The sequence below is a fragment of the Panicum virgatum genome, chromosome 4K (assembly GCF_016808335.1).
Source record: "Panicum virgatum strain AP13 chromosome 4K, P.virgatum_v5, whole genome shotgun sequence".
Taxonomy (NCBI): domain Eukaryota; kingdom Viridiplantae; phylum Streptophyta; class Magnoliopsida; order Poales; family Poaceae; genus Panicum; species Panicum virgatum.
The window spans coordinates 13,369,489-13,395,097 of NC_053139.1; the positions used below are offsets into that span (position 1 = coordinate 13,369,489).

General features: G+C 42.8%; 3 protein-coding genes across 4 annotated transcripts; 2 read left to right on the top strand and 1 right to left on the bottom strand.

The window, feature by feature from the left end:
* The first annotated feature begins 1,637 nt into the window (after window positions 1-1,637).
* On the top strand, window positions 1,638-5,383 carry LOC120703205 (formate dehydrogenase 1, mitochondrial-like). Its single transcript, XM_039987216.1, has 6 exons — window positions 1,638-1,826; window positions 2,079-2,250; window positions 3,300-3,840; window positions 3,923-4,047; window positions 4,450-4,562; window positions 5,071-5,383. Exons 1-6 carry the CDS (start codon window positions 1,761-1,763, stop codon window positions 5,182-5,184), a joined length of 1,131 nt encoding a protein of 376 aa, XP_039843150.1. The 5' UTR covers window positions 1,638-1,760; the 3' UTR covers window positions 5,185-5,383.
* Window positions 5,384-6,517: 1,134 nt separating this feature from the next.
* LOC120703207 lies at window positions 6,518-10,394 on the top strand. The gene is made up of 2 exons (XM_039987219.1): window positions 6,518-6,808; window positions 9,854-10,394. The coding sequence occupies exons 1-2, from the start codon at window positions 6,587-6,589 to the stop codon at window positions 10,058-10,060; spliced, it is 429 nt and encodes a 142-aa protein (XP_039843153.1). The 5' UTR covers window positions 6,518-6,586; the 3' UTR covers window positions 10,061-10,394.
* A 136-nt stretch (window positions 10,395-10,530) lies between these two features.
* On the bottom strand, window positions 10,531-25,373 carry LOC120703206 (ubiquitin-like-specific protease 1D). 2 transcript variants are annotated; one of them, XM_039987217.1, is made up of 15 exons: window positions 24,987-25,373; window positions 24,427-24,478; window positions 23,629-23,688; window positions 23,136-23,209; window positions 22,818-23,068; window positions 22,015-22,063; window positions 20,303-20,370; window positions 19,916-19,945; window positions 19,739-19,834; window positions 18,528-18,627; window positions 14,542-14,636; window positions 12,803-12,925; window positions 12,449-12,563; window positions 11,103-11,210; window positions 10,531-11,003 (listed from the first exon to the last, which is right to left on the bottom strand). In XM_039987217.1, the coding sequence occupies exons 1-15, from the start codon at window positions 25,254-25,256 to the stop codon at window positions 10,761-10,763; spliced, it is 1,734 nt and encodes a 577-aa protein (XP_039843151.1). In that variant the 5' UTR covers window positions 25,257-25,373; the 3' UTR covers window positions 10,531-10,760. The 2 variants fall into 2 exon arrangements, with proteins under 2 accessions (XP_039843151.1, XP_039843152.1); XM_039987218.1 differs by lacking the exon at window positions 23,629-23,688.
* Between the last annotated feature and the right edge of the window lie 236 nt (window positions 25,374-25,609).

Consider the following 25,609-nt stretch of genomic DNA (forward strand, 5'->3'; position numbering starts at 1 on the left):
ACCCAAACCCGAAACCCGAACTTGAAACCCGAACCCGCCCCGAACTCCAATTCGGGTCAAAATTCATCCCCGAAACCGAAACCCGCGGATACCCGAAACCCGACGGATAATCCAAAACCCGTTTTTTACAAGCAAGTGTTCCGGTGCCTGCGTGCGGGGGCGCAGGCGGCCTCAGCCCCTTCGCCATGCGGTGGCTGGGTGCGGCCGTGCGGGATAGGCGGCTCTGCTCCCGGCGCCGCCCGACCTACGCGCGAGGGCTGAGCCCGTGCGAGCAGGTAGCCCATAGCCGACGGCGGGAGGGGCGGGCGGCGGGGCGGGGCTGGCGGCACCAGCCACCAGTGCGAGCCGCCGGCAGGGCGGGGCAGGCAGCATCAGTGCGAGCCGCCGGCACGGCGGCAGGGCGAGGCCGACCTTCACTCGGGGGCGGGGTGGGCGCGCGGTGCTGCGAACTCTGGGTCAAGGGTGCAGGCGTGCGGCGGCGGGCTGGAGGGGGGCGCAGGGGGTGCTGGGTGTGGGCGTGCGGCGGCGGGCTGGTGGGGGGCGCGGGGGTGCTAGGTGCGGCGGCGGGCTTGAGGGGGCGCGGGGCGGGGGTGGAGGCAGCAGGAGGATGGGGCGAGGTGAGGATAAGATTTCAGGTATATATTACTAGGGTTGCTAGATGAGCATTTATTGGGCTGAAGGTTTTGGGCCCCAATGGAGCTCCGCGGGTTAATTTTGGGATCCGCCCCAAACTCGAAGGATTTCGGGTACCCGAACCCGCAAACCCGCGGGTCTATATTAGAAACCGAACTTGAAACCCGCAAACCCGAAACCTGCGGATACCCGCCCCGAACCCAACCCGCTGCCATCCCTGCTCGGTACGCTAAGTTTATAGATCCTTTCTGGATCTGGAGAGAATATTCCCTCCTAGGATGGTTGCATCTTCATACTTCCTCTATAATCGAAAAAAATCGTTTTGAATAAGATTTGAATTAAATATTAGGAATATAAATTATGAATAACTTTTAGATTGTTGAGTTTTAAAATAAAAAATTATATAAATTTATTTTGAAAAATACTTTCATAAAAATATAAATATATCACTTTGCGATGACTATTTTTATAAAAATAAGAAATCAAAATTAAATTTTGAAGACTACGTCGCTGTCCAAAACGGCTTGGTTTTTGAGCACAGAGGGAATATTCGTGAACCAAATTCGGGACGACACGGCTCATCCACCTCTTGAATGACTGGACGACGGCATGCTTCGTGCGTTTGCTACCTTCCTTCCTGTTCCTGGCGGCGCGCCGGCGGCGGTCCACGCCGCTTCGCTCTAGTGACGCTAGGCGCGAAGCTATCGCCAAAATTTGGCACAGTAGCTGGTCTAATGATTATCCAAAAGCCAGATCCCGAGATACACACACCTAGCACGTCAACTAAGACAGACAGGTGGACCAACGTAGAAGCTGGGCCCGCACGTCATCCACCAAAATTCGGAATGCCGGGACCACCGCCCCGGTGTGCAGTCACCCTCGCCCACCCACCCGCGCGCACACGTGGACCGCGCCGGGGCGGCCCACCTTTCCCGTGACCTGTGGCGGTTGGGGCCCACCCGCCTGCGACCGGGCCAGCCGGTGCCTTTATCTCTACCACCCGCACTCGTCACTCCCCTAGCCCCCTGCTCTTCCTCCTTCCTCGTCTCTCGGCCGGCGTCGCTCCCCCACTCCTTCCCTGCTCCGCCGCCGGGCGGCTCCTCTCCCTCTCCTTCCGCCGCGGATCCATGGCGATGTGGAGGGCGGCCGCGAGGCAGCTGGTCGACCGGGCGCTCGGCGCAAGGGTCGCGCACGTAATCCACCCGATCCTCTCCTTTTCGTTTCCGTGCTTCCGCTTCTCCCCGCGGACTCCTCGCGCGGCCGTTGACCCGTCGCGGTACCCGAGCCCGGCCTCGGAAAAGGGCGCGGGCTTTCGCTTGCGATTCTGCCGCTTCCTACCTGAAATTTGGCACAGAATTTTGTTTGCGTCAGATGTAGAATTCTGGACGCTGATTAAGCAGTTCGATGTGTAAAGGCTGTGCTCTCTCTCTCTCTCTGTTCCGCAGACGTCTGCAGTCAGCAAGAAGATCGTCGGGGTGTTCTACAAGGCCGGCGAGTACGCCGACAAGAACCCCAACTTCGTCGGATGCGTCGAGGGGGCACTCGGCATCCGCAACTGGCTCGAGTCACAGGGCCATCGCTACATTGTCACCGATGACAAGGAGGGCCCCAACAGTGGTCAGTAGCTCCCCAAACATTACTGTTTGTCACTGTCAATTTTTTTCCCTTCTCAAGTCTACGGTACTTCTGAACTCGTAGAATTGTGATATAGTCAGCATCCACAGTCCACGTATGGTGCCTCCTTTACATGAAAAGCTCTAATGTCTTAGGTTGCTACATGATGCATATAGGATATCACATATCTTGCCAACGAAGACTCTTCTTTTCTCTATTTATACAGCACTGTTTTTCATCCTTTCCAATTTCCATGGTTCATGGCAGAGAGAAAAAATGTTTTCTTGATTGAATGATTGCCGGCTTATGAGTAGTGGTTACCTCTGGCTTCACCCTACTTTGCATGCAATTCAGGAATTACACAGGAATTAGCTTAAAGCTTGTCATACTCGCTTATACCTGTATCATTGCAGATGTTCAGGCATGCCAATTCTGCATCTGTGTTTTAACCTTGGCTGTGTTTGGTTAGGGGTGAAAAAGTTTTGATGGAAATTTTTTGCAACTTTGACCACTAATTAGAGGTATTAAATTAAGTCTAATTACAAAAACACCTCCACAGCCATGGTACTGTAGCAATATTGTACCTAATTAAGTCGATGATTAGAGCATGATCACTGTAGCATTACTGTATCTAATCATATATTAATTAGGCTCATTAGATTCGGCTCGCAAAGTTGCATCCATCTCTAAAAAGGTTTTGCAAATAGACTACATTTAGTACTCCATGCATATAAGATTCCCTTTTCGTGAAATCTAGACTACATTCTTTTATGCTTCAATTCTTACAAAGGTGATGGTATGCAACTTTTTTACATAGATTTGTAACTCTTACTATTGTTGTCGGGCGACAAAGGCCAGTTGCCTGGCGGTGGGCCCTGCACAGGTTATTTGTAACCTACTGACCCACTATGGTTTGCATTGCGACTGAGTCCTAGGACTATCTCCTCTACTCAATGACATAACTAATACAAATTATTTTTGTAATTAAAATTGCTGTTTTCATGGGACTCTGATTATTGTTTTCACTAAATGATTGCTGTTCTTGTTCCCAGAACTGGAGAAGCACATTGAAGACATGCATGTCCTGATTACCACCCCATTCCACCCAGCTTATGTTACTGCAGAGAGGATTAAAAAGGCAAAGAACCTTGAGCTTCTTCTCACGGCTGGAATTGGCTCCGATCATATCGATTTGCCAGCAGCCGCTGCTGCAGGCTTAACGGTAGCAGAGGTTACTGGAAGTAACACCGTCTCCGTGGCGGAAGATGAGCTCTTGCGCATTCTGATTCTGGTCAGAAACTTCTTGCCTGGGTATCAACAGGTGGTTCAGGGAGAGTGGAACGTCGCAGGCATTGCCCACAGAGCTTATGATCTTGAAGGAAAAACTGTTGGAACTGTTGGGGCCGGTCGGATCGGCAGGCTCTTGCTTCAGCGTCTTAAGCCCTTCAACTGCAACCTGCTTTACCATGACAGACTTCAGATCGACCCAGAGCTTGAGAAAGAAATTGGTGCCAAGTTTGAAGAGGACCTGGATGCTATGCTTCCAAAGTGTGATGTGGTTGTGATCAACACCCCACTTACCGAGAAAACAAGGTTTGTGTTTGTCATGTACTTGACCTTTCCAAAATAGTTTAACATATGACTTTTCTGAGTTTTTGGTTGCCCTTTTGTTCAGAGGCATGTTTAACAAAGAGAGGATCGCAAAGATGAAGAAAGGTGTAATTGTCGTGAATAATGCTCGAGGAGCAATCATGGATACTCAGGCAGTTGCAGACGCTTGTTCCAGTGGTCACATTGCTGGTACCTATATCAGTTCATTTATTTTCTTTAGCTTTTACATTTTAGTATTTCTTCGCATGTCAGCCTATTTCTATTGGGGTCCCTAAAGTATATAAGAAGCTTGCCATGCTTGCATTTTGTAAAATCAGTATTAAAACTTCGAATCTGTAGAATCTGAGCCAATGATGCGACTTTTTGATATTTGTTCTAAAAATTTGCTGAGGTACTATCATATGTACTCTGCTCCTAGGTGAGTGATAGGTATTCTTGCTGTGGCCTTGTTTTCTTGGATAAAAATTAGAGCCATTATGCATCACATATCATTACTACATTTTATTTGAAGAATAGGGAAATAATGCAATATATATACAAACACTGACCTGTATTTCCTGTCACATGTAACATCTCATTCCCATTTCTCAGGGTACGGTGGCGATGTGTGGTTCCCCCAGCCAGCACCGAAGGATCACCCCTGGCGCTACATGCCTAACCATGCCATGACCCCCCACATATCTGGGACTACAATTGATGCTCAGGTTAGTTTCTGAGTTTTCTTTACTACCCGAGTCTAAAGTCTAATACCTTGTAGGAACTTGGTATCTGTGTTTCCTGAATTAGTTTAGTAAGGGAGTAGCATCGTTGCAACATCTCATCATGGTTGACGTGATCATGTCCTACCATAAGCTGACTAGTTTATGTCATTCATTTAGTGGGTGAACTTAAACTCTGGATTGGGTTGCTCATATTTGTCTGTAGCACATTAAAAACAATGCACATTGACACCAAAAACAAAGCGACAAGCACTTGGAAGTTGTAGGTACTGGGGCCAAATTTCTTGTTAGAATGGCGATCACCTTAAGGATTATCTAGAATATAAATCACACTGAGAAATCAGTTACTTCATGCGATCTAACTAAAGCAGAGTGATAATTTAAGACAAGTTAGCTTACGACAAGTACAGTACACAAGTACCTATATGCACTACTCTGTTTTGACTTTTGACCATATCTGCGATGTCCGACGGCTAACAAATAATCCGTGCAGCTGCGGTATGCCGAGGGTGTGAGGGACATGCTGGACAGGTACTTCAAGGGTGAGGACTTCCCCGCGCAAAACTACATCGTCAAGGAAGGCCAGCTCGCAAGCCAGTACCAGTGATCGCGCACGCCATAGGCCAGAGCTGTATCCTTCTTTTCTGTGAGATTTTGCGAGGAAGAAACTGTTGTTCCATCGCTGTATGAGTAGAAGTTGTTGTCACAGGGACATGTGGGCCGCCGGAAATAAACAAGCGAAAGAGATGCCTTCCTGGCATTGCATCGTGGAGATGAATAAATATTTCTGGCCTCTCATCGTACTAGACTGGGAACATCTGTTAACCCTACCATTTTATAAGGCAGCGTATCAGGTGCAAACCAACCGTTTCATGTTTTGAGTTCCGCTGCGGCAGCAACTCCCGCTGATGCCTCCGCACTAGCACTGGCTGTTGACTCGGTGGCCGCTGCCGCCAAAGCCAGCGCCGCATCAGCTACCGGAGATGTGGCCATGGCACTGGCTGCCGATGCTGCCGCACATCCCGCCGACAGCGCTTTCAGATCTGATCCTGACTACACATCTGCGTCCTCGTCAGGGAGCCACGTCAACGCCTACATAGTAGGATACATCGCTGCGTCATAACCTCCCCTCTATCACGCTCCAAAGCTTGGCTTCGCCGCCGCTCAAAATCTTGCTGCTAGTACAGTGGTGCTTAGCTCGATCGTTGGTGCCTGCGCTCTCCTTCACTCGTCCCTACCATGGGGAGGGAGGAGGCCGATGATGGAGTGGCTAGGGTGGAGAGGTGGTGGCGATTGGGGACCAGCGGAGGGGGTCTGACACTAGCGGTGGAGGGGTCGGAGATTTGCAGGGGGGCCGGCGTGCGGCTGGGGAAGGAGACGAGACGAGAGATTGGAGATTTTTCTCAACGCCGAATGGCTTACCATGGGAGGTTGGGGAATCCAATGTGTGGGGCACATAAGACTATACAAAAGCTTACATTGTGGGAAGAAATTTGAGTGCTTTAAATGCTAAGATTGTGGGATGGAGAGACTAAGTGTGTTTTCTCCGCGTGTGGATCAATGGCACGGTTTTGAAGACAAGGTGGCAAGCTAGCTAGCCTAGGTTTTCACCCATTTTGATCTCTTATATTCTTGCGGTTACAACTCATCAAAACTCGTGTAACTTATTAGTTTAAAATAAAATACATGAATAATGACATAATGCTCGAGAAACGGTTGAAATGAGATTTAAGGACTGCAACAGTCAGTTCTATTTGGTCCAGATTCTGTTTTAAGGGTGCTATCCAAATGCAAAACATCTATGGAGCAACTCTTTACAAAAGGAGGGAGGGGAAAATTTCTTTTTACCCTTTGATGTTCAGCACAAAATCACTATAGACGACAGAGAGACAGTCGCGTCCCCATCGCCATAACACCTAGCTAGCTAGCTGCACAAGTGGACGCATGGGCACTCATTCATTATGTGCAAACGCCAGATTGACACATTAACTCTATAAAGAATCAGACGCATGGCACTCCCCCATGATAGACAGGCAGAGATAAAGCGAGCGAGCGAGAGGGGAGGATCATCAAGCAGGATGAAGAGGAGGGGAGGCGGCGATGGAGGAAGAACAATGGCGTTCGACGCAAAGGAGCCGATGAAGGGGCCACGATGCACGGAGATGGAAGATTTGTGCTCCAAGCTCATGTCCCTCGTTCCACAAGACTATAAGCTCAACGATTCACAGCAGGTACTACATACACATTCTATACGTACGCCGCCAGAATTGCAAAAACCTCTCTAATACTATCCATTTCTTTTTGTTGAAATTTAGCCCGATCCTAAACTGATCTAATACAATTGCATCAGATCGATGCTAAGTTTGTCTGAATCTCCATTATTGTTGCTAGCTCTAGCTTGTACAAAGCACTTTTTTGGTTTGCCTGGTTGAAAATAGTTAAGAGTACGGTCGCTTCGCGTATATACACTTTGGAATTGGGATTAGCTTAGCATGCAGCACGACTGGCATTGTTTAATTTGTCATACCCAGAAAATTGGTCCATGTTAACTCCGATATCCCATCTGTTTGGCTTTTTTTCATGGATATTTATCTCGTTGTTTTGCCTCGTTCACACATATAATGTTCAGTAATAGTTCGCCGGTTAGTGAACTACTAAAAATTTGTTTATTAGTAATTATGTTCAGTTTAGCTATCAGTGTAGAATAAACTGCTACAACTAAGATGTAGAATAGCACATGAGTATATACACACACACTAGAAGCCATGATAAATAGTAATTAACTGAACATGAACCTTTTCATGTTAATCTAGCATGTATATTTACATATATCTCACGAGTTCTACCTAGTTTTGACCCGTGCGAAATGGTTCCTCTGCAGTACTGCAGAGAGACTCGGCCTACTTGTACCTTTGAGGGTATGGTGTCATCAGGTGCTAGTTATTCAAACAGGGCGCCAATAATCCCCCTAGCTCCTCTCTATCCCTTCACCACCAGTGTACCCACCCTTGTATCTGATAGAGGCCCATCTCTTGCAGAACAATATATATGGTGTTCGTTGGACCAGGAAGCTAATTAAGAAATATAGGGTGTACCCACCCTTGTAGCTAGCTAGAGAACACAAGTAGTGCTGCGTGAGACACACATCCACAGCGACGTCCCTCTCGCTCCCTAGCTAGTGTATGCACTGTGTTTGTACGTGTGTGTGTGTGGAGGTTGGAGAAGCACGACGCACGAATGCAACCGTGCGTACGCGCAGGAGACGTGAAAAGCGTGTGTGTGCCTCTATCGAAGGGCATGCAACCGTACGTGCAAGCGCATGTCCCTGCTGGTGTGTGTTCCGCGTGGCGTTGCAAGCGCGGCTCCATCTCCGTGTTTCCCACGCACACGGATCGGAGAACGAAATCGATCTGTCGATCCATGCATCTTGGCCCGGGGGCCAGCGTGTCGTTCTCTTGCCAGATTCGCACACAGACACACACTCTCCAGAATTATTAATCCAGATCGACATGTAGATTTCATGTGTCCCGGTCGGAACGGGCCGGGTGTACTGTACGCCCAATAGATCACATCGACTAGTGGCCCAATAGATCACATCTTGGTTTGGTTAATCCCTTCTCAAGAAAATTGAGGAGGATTATAACTCGAATGGGACTTAATCCGAACCCAATTCCCTCTAATTAATCAATCATTTCTAAACTGGAAAATCTTTTAGGTGGAGTCACGCTCTCATGCTCTCAGGCCTCATTGCACACAAAGAGTTGGATCACGAGAATCATGCTCGCTTTTATATCATGTTTTCAATGTCCACATGTATACATGAATCAGCATTTAGAAAATACGTTAAAAAAAATCAGCATTAAGAAAACTTATTTCCCATTCTTAAATAAAGTTTGGGCAAAACTTTTGGTGATTGCCAGAAAACATCCGGTGATATATTCTCATATTGTTATGTATGACTTACAACCTCCATATTCTGGCAAACACCAAAAGTTTTGGTGTGAGGTACTAATATGAGTGAAGTTAATTCAAGTAATAAAATTAAAGCCTGTAGACCATAACCCTGTGTTCACTTGCCTTCACTGACATTCAAGCAAAAGAGCTAACTAGGCACCCCCACCAGATCATGAGCAAATCTAAGTACCAACAAAACAAGAATAATGAATTCTTTTGCCGAACCCATTGTTGAAGCAACTATGATGCGCTACAATTCATGACAGTAACACTGTTGCTTTTCTTTTTCTATCTTTTAATCCTGATGCCTAAAATTTCTCATATTGTTATGTATGACTTACAACTTCAAAATTGACAACTTTATACTGATCACAAACTGGAGGAAAAATCATCAAGATGGACTATTTGTTTGGTGGAACCTTAATCTAACAATCTGAGAGACCTTGCAGATTAGCGATACTAAAACAGTCATAACTGGAGCTCTCCTTACCAAATTGGAAAGCTTATGATGGGATTTTCTACAACTATATAGTAGATCCAAAATCCCAATTCAATCATTAGGATTTTTAAACCCCAAATGAACAAATACTGCACAAAATTGCTAGGAGAGTTTCAGAACCTGAAGTGATCTGTGGCTATGAAAAACTCTGCAAATCTTCAGGAAAAATAGAAAACATAAGTCTACTTCATAAGCATTTCTAGGAGTTTTAGAACAGATTAAGGAGGATGGGAAATGACTATGCTAATACTACAAAAATGATAAGTACGCCTGCCCATTAAGCTAACCAATCATCAAGATTAAATTAATGGTGGGGGAACATATTATGCAAGAAAGGCTTACACTTGTGGGAAAATTATGAACGCTAGAAATACTTATATTTGTGGATAGAGGGAATAGTAATCTTCATTTTTGCAGCCACTCTCAGGCATACACCAATATTGATAAATAACTTTTGTCATAAACAAAATTTTAAAAATTTATTGATATTCTTCTTCTTCTTACAAGGGAACATAAACCTTTTCATGTGCCGAGTAAAGCATTCATATATATACAAGTAGAAGCTAAAATGTTTGATTGTCCAAAAGCAGTATTTGTTTTAACAAGAGAGAGTAAATGAAGATTTTTTTTAGGGCATGAATCTTCGAGATTAAAATGTTGCAGCAAACATAGTACGGAGTCAAAGGTGCTTAATTTGTCCTTTTTCATTTGGGCAAAAGCAAGCGTCTCAAAAGAAAAGCAGATGAAGATTATTTGCTCCTTTACATATACAATTTTTTTTCGAGCATGAAAATTGTATGTTAACCTATGTTTGTGCCACCAGGGCTCTTCAGACCTTCCCACACAACTGGCACAAGCGACGACCTACATCAAAGATCTGCGAGAAAGAGTAGAAAAGCTGAAGCAAAGGAGAGATGACTGCTATGCAAAGGTCCTGAAGTCCAACCGCGTCACTGCGGCAAATGAAGCAACACTAGAATCCTGCTCACAGGATGTTCAGGTACAATCCACAGGAGCAGCTCATTTTTGACGTGAATTTGACAATGAACTCAAATAGAGAAGATCAACGAATCGAACATGCCGGCGACAAGCTCTGGGGTTCTCTTGGATGCACCAGTGGCAGCAACGAGACTCAGAAGGTTGTTTACAGAAGAGCGTGCGAAACTTGACGGCCTTTGGTGCTGAATCCAGCTTGTGGAACACTCAACATACAGAAAAGAGATTGTTACATTCAATTCCTTCCTTTTTCAATTGAGATTTAGTGGTTGCATTCCGTTTGTTAGCTCAAGTTGTACATTCCTTTGTTATATGATATCAATTATAAAAGGGTAATTGAATTCCTAAAGCCGCCTGTCGGCCACCTGCAAACCCCATCAGAGACGTATGAATCAAAATCCGGATGTTTAAATACACAATTGCGAGGTGCGGTCAGGAAGCCGTTGGCAAGATTTGCCACTGCACACACACATCATGTGGTCAGCAACAGATGTGAGAAGACACTGGCAACAGGTGTGCGCGGTTCATGAGGCACTGGGCAACTATGCCTCCATTTTTTTTGTAATGAACTATACACAATACACAAGGCATTTTCTGGACACTATTAGTACAGGATTATATACAAGCACCCTCAAGTTTCCTCCTCACACAGCACATATGCCTAAAATGTTCACAGGGGCGATCTATCCCAGGAAAATCTAGAGTCAGCAGTCGGTTAGCCTGTTCCGGGAGCATCAGTCGCAACTGCAAGTTTCTTCAATTTCAATCAAAGCATGGTCTTTTGCTGTGGCAGCATCAACTGTCTCTTGCAGGTGCTCTGACGTTAGTGGCTCGGTCACATCATTCTTGGGTTCAGCTTCCCCAAACAACTCAGTTGCATAGCTCTTAGGATCGGCTTCCCTGCACTTCTGGAGTAAATGGCGGATTTCATCTCTAAGCTGAGATGGCTCTTCAGGCCGAAACCACCGTTTGCCAAACTAACATATAGGAGTGAAGAAAGAAGCGAGTCACATTCCATGGGCAGGTCAGAATGCTATCCGAAAATAAAATGAGACAGTAATAAAGTCGTGACTTACCATAGAAAGATCTTTCTTCTGAAGCCTTTTAGGCACCTCCTGAATAAACCGCTGCATATAGTACAGCACAAACAGGCCACAATCATAATCATTTTGCTGCTGCGGCACCTGGCAACAAAAGGTGAGGGTGTGAGGGTCTGAATTTGTACAAAGAAAATGTGATGATATCCATTTGGAAGGATATTCTGATGTTAATTTTGACGACGAACATTATAATGACCATGGCAACTAAAATACCTAATTGTAGTTTGTAACTTGGTGCAATTTCACACATGATGTGTTCAGGCATTTACTCAATTGTGTGGATCAACTGCAGTATAGAATTTCAGCTGTTCATCCTGAACCAGTCTTATACAAAAGAAATTCTCAAGGCAGTAAGAATATGATTTCACAGGTTTCAGCAATATGGATGGTAATTGCTTCGCTTTGAAACTAATTGTGATATGTATGTGGTTAGGCCCAGGCAGCACATCTTTGCCGGCCATTAGGCCACGAGCCCACGACTGATCAGAGATAGGCAAGGATCTCTCTGGTGGTTCTGTTTCTATAAACCCTATCCAATATTTCCTTGCCTACACCCTACATCCTCATCAATAATCTACTATTCCTGTCATAAAAAAATGATCTCCTATTCCATGCAATCTATCCTTTCTGAAACAATGTTTGTTCAACCGCACCATTTGTAAACACTGTACTAAATAGGTACTACTGTAGATAATTTGTGTCGTTATGTATGCTGAATTAATGGTATATTAGGATATTACAACTATCAACCCCTTCCACACCACCAGGCAGAGACTGCAAATACTGTATGAGCTATCCTCTGATTTCCAGAAAAAGACATTGTGAAATGATAAATCCCAATGAAGTAGGCAGCAAATACCCACATTAAAAGGTTATATCTAAACTAAAAGGATGTGGAAATATTAAACTTTGAGCATGGAAAGTGGATCCAATGCATTTTTCTCAAGAGAAATGTCTAGAAACACCTTCTATACCCGTGCTTGTGTTTTGTACATTCTATATCCATCCATTTCTGTATTTTGTGTATGTATGTCAGAATACATAGGAGTTCTCGAACACCCACTACTCAAACTAAAAGTGGATTTGGTGAGGATAGGTGGTGGAAAACACGAGGATAGCCATACTATTCAGACATTCCATAGACAACCATCCCCATGTCTAAATAACAACCTAGAGATGCATAAAACATTGCAAACTGCTACAGAATACACACATTTTATCAGCTTGAGCCTCTAGCACACGTACTGCAGTAATGCTTTTCAAGGACCTCCCCTCCAGTATTCCTTGACAAAACAAACATTTCAAAGGGAACAAGGGATCACCTCAATTGTTTTCTTTTCAATTTTACGAGGAAAGTTCTTCCACACGGTTTCTCGTAAGGGACATTCTGCTGATGAAACATTTTCATTCAGGTAGTTCCATTCTTCCTTAAGGAATCTGAAAACAAACATGTCAAATAGAATGAAAAAAAAACAAACATATGTAAAAAAGCATGAATTTCTTCACACCTATACAAGTGAAGTTAATGACAATAGTGCCTATATTCTGGAAATCAGTATTTCAAAGATAACACCAAAATCATCACACTCGTATTTGTACAAATAAAGGGTAAAGCAAGACACGTGCAAAGTGAATACTAGTCAAATACAACTAAACAAAGTCTTCAAGGTTGCTACCTGCTAACAACACTGAAAATCAATCTGCTACTATGAAACTTCAGAGAATCCAAATGAAGTATGATGGGACCTGCTTGGTCTTCTTTTGTTGGCATGCATATAATTACGAGACTCCAATGTGTTCTGACAAATTGAAACCATAAAAGTTTAGCATTTTTAACAAAATATTTTAAGTATTAGGTTACTATAATATAGGTAGGAAATAACCGATGAGACCATTCATGTCCCTATAAATATCATGATACAACCATTACTGTTCTATCAGAGCATTTGATATTTCAACTGGTAAAAAATTACAAAAATTAAACCCTTGATATCCTTACTATGGAAAGGTTTCTCCCAAGCCCAAAGCCCATGTACAAATATAGTGAAACGGAGGGAGTATTTTAGTCAATTGTGAGAAATAAATGAGTCTATATTTGGAATCAGAGGGAGTATATATTAACTGCGTTGTCTGCATAATAAACTAGTCAACACAAAGCCTGCAGAATGAAAATACTTTTGTTTCTTAACTTTAATATTATGAATGTACATGATATCTACAAAATCTCAAAATGTAGGCAAAAACTATGACTACTTAAATTCAGTTTATTAGGTTATATGAGTTTGACGAAATTCAAAGATTAGCTACATCATTTCTTCTTGAATAGATGAGCTACACAAATTAATTAAGTTTTATAATATTTTGCTCATTCCTACATAAATCTGTCATCATTAGCCTGAACATGGTGGTCGCCGGTACAATGAAGTCCCGAAAACATGACCAAGTAGACATTGGAGAGAATCTACAATAATTAGGATTTCAGGAACATCTTAGTCAATAGCTATGTAGTGGTAATGGAGGTTAATATATATGATCTGAAAGCCAAGATAATCTTTCCCCCACAATGTAGAAAAACTCAAAATAACGCCAGTTCATTATCCCAGTTCCAATTCAAATTAAGTTGTGGTTATGACATAGGTTTTCAAATATCACTAGTTCATTATCCCAAATCCAAACAAGCTGTAGTTATGACATAGGTTTTCAAATGATTAAAGTATTGATACACCAGCGGTCCTTAAACTTGTCCCATGGTGTCATTAAGGTCCCTAAGCTTCTAAAATGCATATCTGGGTCCGTAAACTAGTTAGTGTGCCATATGAGGTCCAAATCACTCTAATCCGCACAAATATATATATGTGGCATGCAAATACTGGCATTTAGTATAGCATGAGGACATCTTAGGCTCCTCAATAGAGTGCCACATGTAACCATTTGCTGATTAGGGTGATTTGGACCTCAAGTGACCCACTTAAATAATTTAGGGACCTGGATGTGCGCTTTAAGAGTAGGACTAGATGACACGACAGGACAAGTAGGACTGCCCATGCATTTTACTCTTGGGAAAGCTGCACAAACTCTGGCTCTGTGGAGTAAATATAATTTGTTTGAATGTGCCATGCTGTTTAGTTAACGCACACGTAGTTGTGTTACTGACAATTTTATGATTAATTTGAATTTACTGGAAGACCAGCCAGTTAGACTGCTTCATGGCATTTCAAAAGCAAGGTTAGTTGCTGTATCAACCCACCCAACCCACCAGACAAGGAGCTTCCAGCTTTTCTTTTTCCTGGTAAAGCAGGCAGTCTGGTTTTCTCTAAAATTATAATTGGAGCACCTAGTGGAAGAAATGCTGATTTCAATTATATCAAGCAAAACATAACTATGCCCCTAAGCAAAAGAAAACTAAATTACTTACTCTGCATGCACAGGCAACAACATATATGCCTTTTCAAATATATCTACACCCTTCCACCATCTTCTCAACTTCAAAAAATAAGTGGTCTTGTCCTCCTTCAAATTAAGAAACAAAAGTCAACCAAAATTAACATATACATATGATTTAAGATATGTTTGTACATGCATCAAATTTTGTTTTTCTCATGAGACAAATATAAATGAATTGTTCCCAGAATATCACATGAAAAATTTATCTAGTGTCACATGTATTTCCTAAACCACAGTTTAATGTGAACACCCTCCCTGAAAAGTGACATGTATTTTGGGAACTAGCTATACACCTTGGAAATATAAGTGGACTTAACTGCTACTCCCTCTCATTGGAAATATTAGTCCATTAGGACATCGACATGTCTCCAATATGACAATTTGGCTAGCAAAGTCTACAGAAACATATTATGTACTCCCAAAAAAAAAGAAATATATTATGTTAAATGAAAATAGTAATTTATTATGAAAATATTTACTATAATGAATCTAGCAATCCCATGTTAAGTTGTCAATTCATATGAAAATTTCGATGTTAATAGTCAAAGATAAAAAAAGGTTTGATTTAGACCAAACCTAAATGTACTTACATTTGGGATCGGAGGAAGTATGTTTGTGTGGAAATTAAAAATAATCTATTTAGGCATCATAAACCCAAAAACTCTGATTATTCCATTCAAGAAGAAGTGCCACTTCTGGTTCAGAGTGCCATAAATTTTCAACAAAATATCTCTCCTTCCCTATCAGGCTGATGAATGCTCAAAGTGAATGCAGCTACAGGACTGGAGTGCGGCATCAGGAAGGCTGATCAGCAGTGGGACGGCGAGGCGGTGACAACAAGATGGTGAGCAGGGCCAGAATTGGGCAAGATAAGTTTCTGTCCACATCATCAGAAATCACAGTGGACCACGGATCAGGGTTGAGGGACATGGGTGCAGGTGTCTGGAAACATGGGTCAAAGGGCCACCCCAACAAATCCAGGTCAATGAACTATTATAGGCCACAAATATAGTTACAGGCTCATTCAGCCCATTGCCCACCTATAACTGTTGGAGTATAAGTGAATTGTCCGCCTTTCCCCATCAGCTTAAGCTTTTGGGTTGAACTAGTCGGTGCATGCAACTCAATATGGTATCAAAGCCAGAAGTCTCGAGCTCGAATCCTGGCTGGCACAATTTAATAAATAAATTGCTGCCCACTCCAATATTCCACGTTTGCGGCCTGGGGGAGCCTGCACGTGAGGGGGAGTGTTGGAGTATAAGTGAATTGTCCGCCTTTCCCCATCAGCTTAAGCTTTTGGGTTTAACTGGTCGGTGCATGCAACTCAATAATAACATTAATAGCCTCCTCTTTGCTCAGGTAACCTAGTGCTACCAGCCACAAATCAACTGCTGCCAGCCAACACCTAGCAGCATCCACCAGGCCTATCCAGCAGGCTCTGGCCCATCCAGCCCATTAACCACCTAATGTAACATTAACCTTCCTCTAGTCACATGAGGTATTTTTTTGGTCAAATGACCCTTTTTGCTGACTATTTACAAAATTAGACCGGCCGATAAACTTTTTCTAAATCTAACCCTTCGGTGTCGCGCTATCTTTGATGGCGCTAGCCTTCAACATGCCCACGCCACCGTCATTGGCGTGGAGTCCTTTCTGACGTGGCACACCCTCCTCTTTGAAAAGTCCTCATGCTTACGTGACTGTCGAAACGTTTCGGCGCGTCCCCCCGTTACTGAGCCCACAACACCACGCCAAGGTGTTTGGCGCAGACCTCAGGGCTTAGGCCACCTGCCACCCTTCGCATTCAAGATCTTGGGTCGTCATTTTTCCCCTCCCTTCCGCGTCCGCCGTAGCCGCCGCCGCCGCTGGGTTCCGCCGCCTCTTCTCTCATGACGCAACGGTGGTAAGCTTCTTCCCCCGTGCATTGCTCCTCCACTCCGTCCCCTCTCGCTGTTAATTTGTTTGATATACGAAATCAATCCACCCCGTCCCCTCTCGCTGTTAATCCTTGATTTCACAGTGCCAAGCCAACAGTATATGCATGCTTCCCCTGATTCGGTTGGTAAATGATTTGCTTATAGTCTTGATTATAGCCAGTCATTGGTAGAATGATTTGGTTAATTAGGTTCACGAGAAATTCATTAAACCTGTGAAATGTTTAGCACTGCCAGCAGTCCAGCGGTCCAGCCCAAGAATCCCAGCTTGATTTCTATGTTGCCCTGCATTGTTGGTGCATGCTTGGGTGGCCCAGACCGCAGAAGGAAAGCTGCTCTCGGCGATCTGCCCTTTGCAGAAATATCAGCTTCAGTCTTTCTAGAAAGACTTCCATTGATTAGTCTATATTTGTTGCTTATCTTTTTCCCTTCATGATATATCCTCATTTGGCGATCTGCCCTTTGCAGAAATATCAGCAACTTCCATTGTTTCTCCTGGTTCAATGAGACCGACTGATGGTTGAACCTATTTAACATTACAGAGTTAGATAAGGATTTATTGTGTCCTAACTTTAAGTTTAAGATGTCCTGTTTGCTGGGGGTGTTGTTCATTGTTGTCACAGTTACTGAGGGTTACAACTAATTGTGATTCTATTTGCCTTGTAGGCTATGATTTGTAGGAGAGCAGGAGCTAGTAACTTTAAGAAGCGCTCATGAGCTAGTAACAGATCACAATGCATCTGACTTAGATCACCCCCTCTAGCCACTCCGACCCTAAAACCCAGGTGTTAGAGTGGGGGAGAGGGGGGGGGGGGGCTTTATCACTGGACCAACATTCCCCCTACGGCGAGCGAGCCGCGCCGCGCCGCGCCGCGCCTGTGGCTGCTGGTCTCAGCGAACCCCGTAGGGGAAATCGCGCAGCGGAAGAAATGCGTGGCCGGTGGGTTTCGAACCCGAGACCTGGCTCTGGTACCAAGTTAGAACGCCCCACCTAGCCAACCCGACCATAAAACCCAGGTGTTATAGTGGGAGGGGTGGGAGCTTTTATCCTCAGTCCAACATTCCCCCTACTGCGTGCGAGCCGGACGAGCCGCGGGGCTGTGCCACCTGTACGGTCTCAGCACTTCGGTCTCAGCAAACGCAGCCAGGGAAATCGCGCAGCGGAAATGCGTGGCCGGGAGGGATCGAACCCAGGACCTCGGCTCTGGTACCAAGTTAGAACGCCCCACCTAGCCAACCCGACCATAAAACCCTCCAACAATCTGGCTCAAGTCATGCGCTATGTAAATTTGCAGCTTTAATGTACGTGTGTGTTTCCGCTTGGTCACGCAGCAGCGAGCCTCGGTTTGCCCCTAGAACCTCACTTTTGCAAATGGAGCCACGGATTAGAAGTAGGAGCACTCCGCTCGGCACCATTCACAGGCCTACCAATAATTTCCAGATCGGGAATTGAGATGGAGATTAGAGTCCTAGGATTGGAGACGAACTGAATCTAATACTACCTCGGCTCGGACAAATAGATAAGGCTGGGAATTTTTTAGATCGGGAAACACCGCGCCACCGACGACGGCGCGTCAGGTCCGCGCCAGACGCCTTGGCGTGCTGTTGCGGGCTCCATAACGGGGGGACTCGCATACCGGCGTGTTGTTGCCGAAGCGTTTCACACGTAAGCACAGAGGACTTTTCAAAGGTGAGGGTGCACCACGTCGGAGAGGACCTCACGCCAATGACAGTGGCGTGGACATGTAAAAGACCAGCGCCACCGAAGATGGCGCGACATCGAAGGGTCAGATTTAGAAAATGTTTACTGGCCGGTCTAATCTTATAAATAGTTAGCAAAAAGGGTCATTTGACCAAAAAGATACATGAGTGACACGAAATTGCAATAAATTTGTCTTAGAGAAGAATCTTGCCTTTTTAGGCATTCATCTCATACACTATCAAACATAGGAATCACCCCAAGATAGATTTTTTGAATGTTGACAAGCAAGTAAAGCATTAAGAGTTTCATACAAAAAGTTACCTTTGATGTCATGGCTTCAAGCTTGCTAAAGAAGTATGTGTTGAAAATGTGATACTCGCTTCTTGGTCTACTAATCGGTGACATTGGTCCCTGTAGATACCTACAAGGAAGTCTAGTTATGATTGCCATGAAACAAGTCATGAAAATGTAACTTGCAAACTTCAAGCAAAATCAGAGCATGGAAATGTAAATTCCCCAGAGTATCAAAATCACCAACTACAATCAGATGTCATATATGAAAATGTTTAATTACTACCACAAAATAAAGCATGTTAAAAATGTTGCATTGATTCAAGGGAATAAAGTTACATTGAACCCTTTTTTCTTAAATTAAACCTGAAAAGGTCACATAATAACTTGAGTACGACAGTCACATACTGCAATTACATTTTTACAATTGTAAAAGCAAGATGTATAAGTATGAATGCTTGACATGGCTAGCTCATGAATAATTAAGTTTGCCTCAAAGGTTGAGGTATTAGACGAAAGAATATATATAAAATTTTGATAATTGAACAGAGCCGCATCACTATTTTCTATTAAAACTCCAAGCAATTTCGGTTTTATGTTATAAAATCTAAAAAAAAACTCTATTCTGTTCTGGTTGTCAATGTATTATGTGGCTTCAGATAGTTGTAGTCGTTACATGAATCATGAAACTTGATAATCATGTCTACAACCATAGTAAAGCCCAACATGCATTCAGTAATTTTAGTATGCATACCATCTTTCAGTTGAGTATAATATTACCATTTTGCCATGTCAAAATTAAACTTGTAGAACGAGCTGATGGCTTCAGCTAGATACCATTTCTGAAATAAACTACACATTAACTATCTTCTATGCCACATCTCATTAAAAAAACATAAGCTGACTATTTTGAGGCTTCACTATGAAATGCTTGACAGGTTGACATTGTAAGGCAGCAGAGTAGAACTAGTGTAATAAATCATCACAAAAAGGTTGCATAATAAGTTCCAAAGCTCCCTGTTTTCAATGTTATCAAAACTAAACTACTATTTAGGATAGGTTCCATGTTGCTGCATATGCCAAAGGTGAAATTAACTTTTAAAAAAATCAGTCCTACTTGTATCAACTCATGAATACATCTTTCAAGCTCAATATGAGTGACTGAGTTTGTTACCCGCATTATTAGTTCTTGAACATATAAGAACAAAAACTTTGTTGAGTAGAAGGAGAACAGTGCTTACATAATGTAGAAGTTCATTATAGGTGAGGACAGCAATGATTCAGGCTGGAGACATCTGATGTCATCAGAAGATATCTCAACAGAATTCGGGTGTTCCCTGTGGATAAGGCAGAAAATAAAATAGCGATGAACTATGTATCAAAAGAAGGTCAAAGAATCTATAAGTTAAACTGCCAACCTTGAAGGATAGTATAGCTTCTTTGCATCCCTAAAAAATGGTGCCAGCATTAGTCAGAGAAGTAATTAACTTACAAAAGATACTTATGAAAACCGTAAGCACAGTGATGTATGATGTATACATTGGCAACACATAGTTCACGGCCAGTAATAATGACATAATGTATGGTGTATTCTCAATTATGATGATTCTAACATGAGCAAAATGACTAGCTTCATCTAAACAGTTACCAGTAATTGTATAACTTACAGAGGATACATCAAGACATCAACCAATCATCTAAGTATGCATTTGCGACACATAGTTCACAGCCGTTGATGTACGATGGATACATTCATAACTACGAGAATTCTGAAAAGAGCAAAATGACTTAGTTGCATCATTTACCGGTTATTGGATGTTCCTTCAGCAGAATCTGGATGGGGTGTGTCTCCATCAAGGAGAACCACCTCTTCCTGAACCACATTCAAATTCACAATACAAAAATCATATCACAATTTGTGGAAAGAGTAATCTAATAAATAATAGTGAGCGCAAGAAAAAAGATTATCTAACAGTAACAGTGTCTGGACATTCACATGAGAAGGTCTCTATTTACAGATACCACAGGATTCATTTTAAGAATAATAAAGCAGAAATAAAATGACAGGTAAAAGTAAAGCATTGGACATATAAGATAGTACATATTCTAACTTCTATAATCTCTAAAATATATTTTAGACTGCTGATACATTATCTCGAAATATGGACATGTTAAAAATTTATAGTGCTGATTTTGCGCTCATATGAGCAATGACCCAATAACTAGGCTATTAAAATGGATTGTAGACGTGTCCTCTCCAAGAGGGTTTGGCATGCAGCACTGGTACTCCATTGACATGACATTTGCATCCTAACAGGCATCTTGGCCAGCTGACATGACAGCAGTTTCACAGGTTCACATGGCACTACAGCAGTGGTATCCCTCTCTAGTCTCTACCCTTCACTTTCCACATGTGGCTGGGATGCCTCTTTCTTTGAGATGACTGTACAAATGCAGAAGCAAATCACTACATAAGTGCTTAGCTGGCTGCTATGGCGCATTAGCTCTAAACAATGCTGGAATGATTTCCGAGATTTAGGTTTGTTGGATTTAATGATGCCCCTAGTCTTCATTGTGTTCTGTTCCTCTGAGGATTCACATTCAAATATAGAACATTCTACAGTGCACGAAATGCAGTGCATCAAAAAAGCTTCAGGAAAAATATATAATATGCAATATTTCAGAATTGAGGAGCAGCACAAATTCTGGCAATGCATGTGTAGTGCAACGCGTACAGTACTCATGTTACTGCACAACGAATATTTTTACTTTTTACAAATGAAATACATACAGCATGCAGTGCACCATATGTACAAGTGGGTAGCTATCAACATGAGAAGCATACCACAAGAGCATTACTTGCATATACGATCCACTAATTGTTTTGTTTTCTTCTCTCAACAAAGGATGAATTCAAGATTTTTGAAGTATGCGCTTCACTACTATGCGCATGAAACATTTAACATATTGAGACCAGCACGTGTACAAACTTGAAATTTCTATTAGACAAAAGGGTAAAATCAAATGTGCACTCAACACCTATGTCGTCGAAGTCGGTAATATTAATGTTGCTCTCACACGATGGTTTATTATGTTTAATACAAAGGTACATCAGCATTTCTTATTGTCCCATGGCGATCAAATTAAATACCATCAACACAGAAGAAACAAGCATGATGGCTTTGATTATATAGAAGCATAGAAGCACTCAGGGAACTGAAGTTGAAGGTTCCAGGACCATGAGCGAAAAGATGACATGAACATCTACAGAAAAGTATTTCATTACCACAATTCAAAATCTAGTAACCATTTCCATGTTATCTACAGCGTAAGAGGAAAGCACAACCAATTGCCTAATCCGCTTCCAAAAACAGAACGTTTGCAGATCTGCCAGTTATAGTACAGTGCTCTGAACTAAAATATTTGACAAATGCAAAATAAATATAGTAGTCTTCTGAACAAAAAGAACTAATGTACAGAATCAAGATGGCGAGAAATGTCGAAAGTCCATACTAACCTTTCTTGATCTCAATCGCATTGAAAAGTTAGCTGGATCAGCTCCCTTCCTAACAAAAGTCAGTTAGATAGCTCAATGCAACAACAAAATCCACAGGATGAGAAATAGAATCAGCAGCTAAATTACACTTATAAGGCATGCATGAGATGTGGTCATGTAGAAATAAATTTACTGCAACACTTCCATTAACCAATACTGTTAAAACTGCATAAAAAGGCATGCTATCACCATGTCTCCCATATATACAGTCCTTTACAGCACATGACAGATTAGTACATTTTATCATGTGTTGTTGCCTTGGCAGGGCAAGCTCAACAGTCCCACAATGGCAAGTTATAACATAAAATTCATATAATCATTAAATATTGGTTGTCTATAGACTAGCGATACTTCATTTCCCATCTGAATTCGATAATATTCACATTACAATACAGGGAAGATTGAAAAATGATTGTGTAGGAGAGAATAATGGATTGTATTCCTCCAAACCCTAGAAGGGTGGGATATATAGTTCCTATACATGGGCCTCTGGATGGGCCTCTATACATGGGCTCAATATACACCAACAGATTGTGGTCTAGGAACTATTCAAAATGAATGCAGAAATATTTCGAAGAATGAATGAGATGGTGGATAGAATTATTTCAAGAAAATAATGAAAGCTGGGCAATTATCTTTAAGCAATCAGGTGACTCAACGTCATGAGCAACAAAGCAACTATGCAGTGTTACTTAATGAAATGTAATTTCAGAACAAAACAAAAAATCGTATAAAATTGACACAAAAAGCATATAAATACAGACCTTTTACGAGTGGGCGTAGGAGTCGCTTCACATATCCTATTGCGGTCATTGTTATTAGATGCATCATAAGAAGATATCTTCTCTGTATTGGATGAGGTGTCCCCATGCAACTCTTCAATAAATAAATTTGTAGGCTCTGAAGAGGGTTTACAAGAATCTTCCTCTTTGCACAACTTTCCCTCATTCTCTACTGAAGCGTTAGGCTCATTCCTGCTCCTAGTTATTTCCAAACAAGATATGTCGACATCTGCCTAATGTACAGAACATGAACATTTGCAGAGAAAAAGATGTTTAAGCACCACAGAATAAAATATTCACCTTTTCATCCATCCCGAATGAACACTGGAAATCCGCCTTTGATAGTTTAGTTCTATTGGGGTCACTATGCAAACCTGCAAGGGGATACAAAATACAAATTAGAACAGAAGAAAAATGAACCATGATAAACAAACATATAAAGGAGATAAATTGTAACATTGAAACAAATGTTACATTTTCCTCACTGTACTTTTTTCCCACCTACTTCCTCTGTCCCAAAATGCAATTTTAGAGTTCAAAATTTGTCCCACAAAAAATACTAACTTTGACCCACCTACCATAAAAGACAAGATAATTTCCGGAACATTCTCACAAAAGACAACTAACACCTCATCCACTCATCACAAAAGACAAGGGGTATTTTTGTAATTTTACATCTAGTATTGGTTTGCGTAGAATTGCATTTATTTTGGGATGGAGGGAGCTCCAAAGTGGGATGAACTTTTGGGTGGCAAAAGATAAAATGATTCGAAAAAGATATAAAGCCACACACCAGATCCAGGCTTTCTCCCTACTTGATCCATATGGTGGCGATGACTTGCCTTCCTTGTATCTAGTAACATGGCCATAACAGTGAGTCAAAACTGTTGTTTCCAATTTGACAGGTTTGAGTTCACCTGAACTTCAGGCACTTTAAAGCTATTTTTAAAAATTTCTATAAACTGATCAGCTACATGGAAAAAATCTACAATGATTATCAAATGTTGAAGAGAAAAATTAGACAATTAACTAAAAGATGTGTAATTACTCTTCAAGATAGCAGTCCAGCGCAATAAGATAGCCATCCATGCCAGTTTTCTTATTCCAGTTGAACTATACAAACTTCCATTGCATTTTCATGTGAGTTTGTTTGAAAGTACAGGGTTCATGTTTTAGTTAAAGCCTTAAAGGGTTAAGAACAGTTTACATATCTTAAGGAAAGAAAAGCACATGGAAAAAGCAGTCCTAAATTAGTTATGTACCAACAGAACAAAGTGATAGTTACAAAAATAAAACAATGAGAAACAATTTTAAAGTCCAAAACTAATAGAAACCATATAAACTAATAAACAACCAAAACTGGCACAGTAAGCTACAGAACTAACTGTAAAATAAAAAAATAAAAAATTGAAGTTCATAATCATCATTCATCAAATATTGATATAAAGACACTATAGCAGACACGAAAGAATAGGTCTTGCATTTTGCCTATTAGAGCACGAACCATGCCTATGAACAGTGAGATTATACAACATGGTCTGTTAAAACTCCAATGTCCAAACAGTGCTAAAACCAGATATCAATAACATACCAGATGATTCAGCACAGTTTGATAGTACTATCCTTTCACATCCATCACCACCCTGCAAGAAAGAATCCCAAAATAAGGCATAACAGGTGCGCAAATATACTCGTAATGTTTACTGCATTGTACAGTTACGGTGTTCCAGATTTCACTTGTCAGCAGATTCCCACTTCCATAATTCCACGTAAATATATTGCAGAAGTTAGCTTTTTGCATAGCTATGCTGGACATGATTACCGATATATATGCTAGCCATAACCATACAGTACAACAAATTGATCATATACTCTAGCAAGATACAGTTGTGATGTCAGATTCTTTTTTTTTTTCAGCCACACCTGTACACCGCTAAGATTGCATAGCAAATTTGCGTCCCTCCTGCGATGACTGCACACGGCTTGCAGGCATTTCGTCGAACAGGAGCTTGAAGTGACGAACTACCAACCTCCCCCGAATCCCGGGTCTTTTACAATTTACATCAGCTCGGCGCAAAGGAACAAGAAATCGAACCTGGCGCACTCCCGCACACGATGACTAGGGACAACGAATGAGGAGAAGGGACTCACCGGCGCTCGTGCGCCGCCGCGGGGGGCCTGGCGGCGATTGAGCTCCCGGTGCATGGCATCGAGCGACAAGCGCAACTTCTTGCCGCGGTCCGAGAGGCGGCCGGCCGTTCCTTTGTCAAACATATCCTGAATGCGCCGGGCCTTCTCCCGCAGCACCTGGTCCGGTAACAGCCGCACATCGGCGTCGACCCCCTCCCTCTCCTGCATCTCATCGTTAGCGGCCCCTGCCTCCTGGGGGAGCTCCTCCTGTGAGACCGCGGTCATCGGCATTCACGGGGGGGCCGCGTCGCGTCCTCCGTGGTGGCGGCGGAGGCGGAGAAAGGGGGAGAGACAGGAGGGGCAGGAAGTTGGGAACAGAGAAGGGGTGCGGCCGCTTTCTTTTTTTGGCCTTTGCCGCGTAAGAATTTTACAAATAAACCCCTGGCAAAACGATTCCTTTGGGGTCGGCGCCACAGCCGACCTTTAACCTCTTGGCGTCCTGGCCCATGGCGCCGAGATGTGCGCTCCAATTCCACGCAACGGCTGGCGTGGCTGTCGACATGGCCGGGGTCGTCACCAAAGACCACGGTGTCGTGCTCGGTGCCACAGATCTCGGCACCGAGCTCGGCGCCACAAAACCGACA

What these genes read in the sequence shown, in the direction of transcription:
- LOC120703205 (XM_039987216.1), top strand. Translation starts at nt 1,761, where the DNA reads ATGGCGATGTGGAGGGCGGCCGCGAGGCAGCTGGTCGACCGGGCGCTC. An exon ending in TCGGCGCAAGGGTCGCGCAC is followed by an intron (nt 1,827 to 2,078) that starts GTAATCCACCCG and finishes TCTGTTCCGCAG; the next exon opens with ACGTCTGCAGTCAGCAAGAA. An exon ending in GGACTACAATTGATGCTCAG is followed by an intron (nt 4,563 to 5,070) that starts GTTAGTTTCTGA and finishes TAATCCGTGCAG; the next exon opens with CTGCGGTATGCCGAGGGTGT.
- LOC120703207 (XM_039987219.1), top strand. Translation starts at nt 6,587, where the DNA reads ATGGCACTCCCCCATGATAGACAGGCAGAGATAAAGCGAGCGAGCGAG. An exon ending in AGCTCAACGATTCACAGCAG is followed by an intron (nt 6,809 to 9,853) that starts GTACTACATACA and finishes TTGTGCCACCAG; the next exon opens with GGCTCTTCAGACCTTCCCAC.
- LOC120703206 (XM_039987217.1), bottom strand. Translation starts at nt 25,256, where the DNA reads ATGCCGATGACCGCGGTCTCACAGGAGGAGCTCCCCCAGGAGGCAGGG. An exon ending in AAACTGTGCTGAATCATCTG is followed by an intron (nt 23,689 to 24,426) that starts GTATGTTATTGA and finishes CCATGTTACTAG; the next exon opens with ATACAAGGAAGGCAAGTCAT. An exon ending in AAGCTATACTATCCTTCAAG is followed by an intron (nt 19,835 to 19,915) that starts GTTGGCAGTTTA and finishes CCTTATCCACAG; the next exon opens with GGAACACCCGAATTCTGTTG.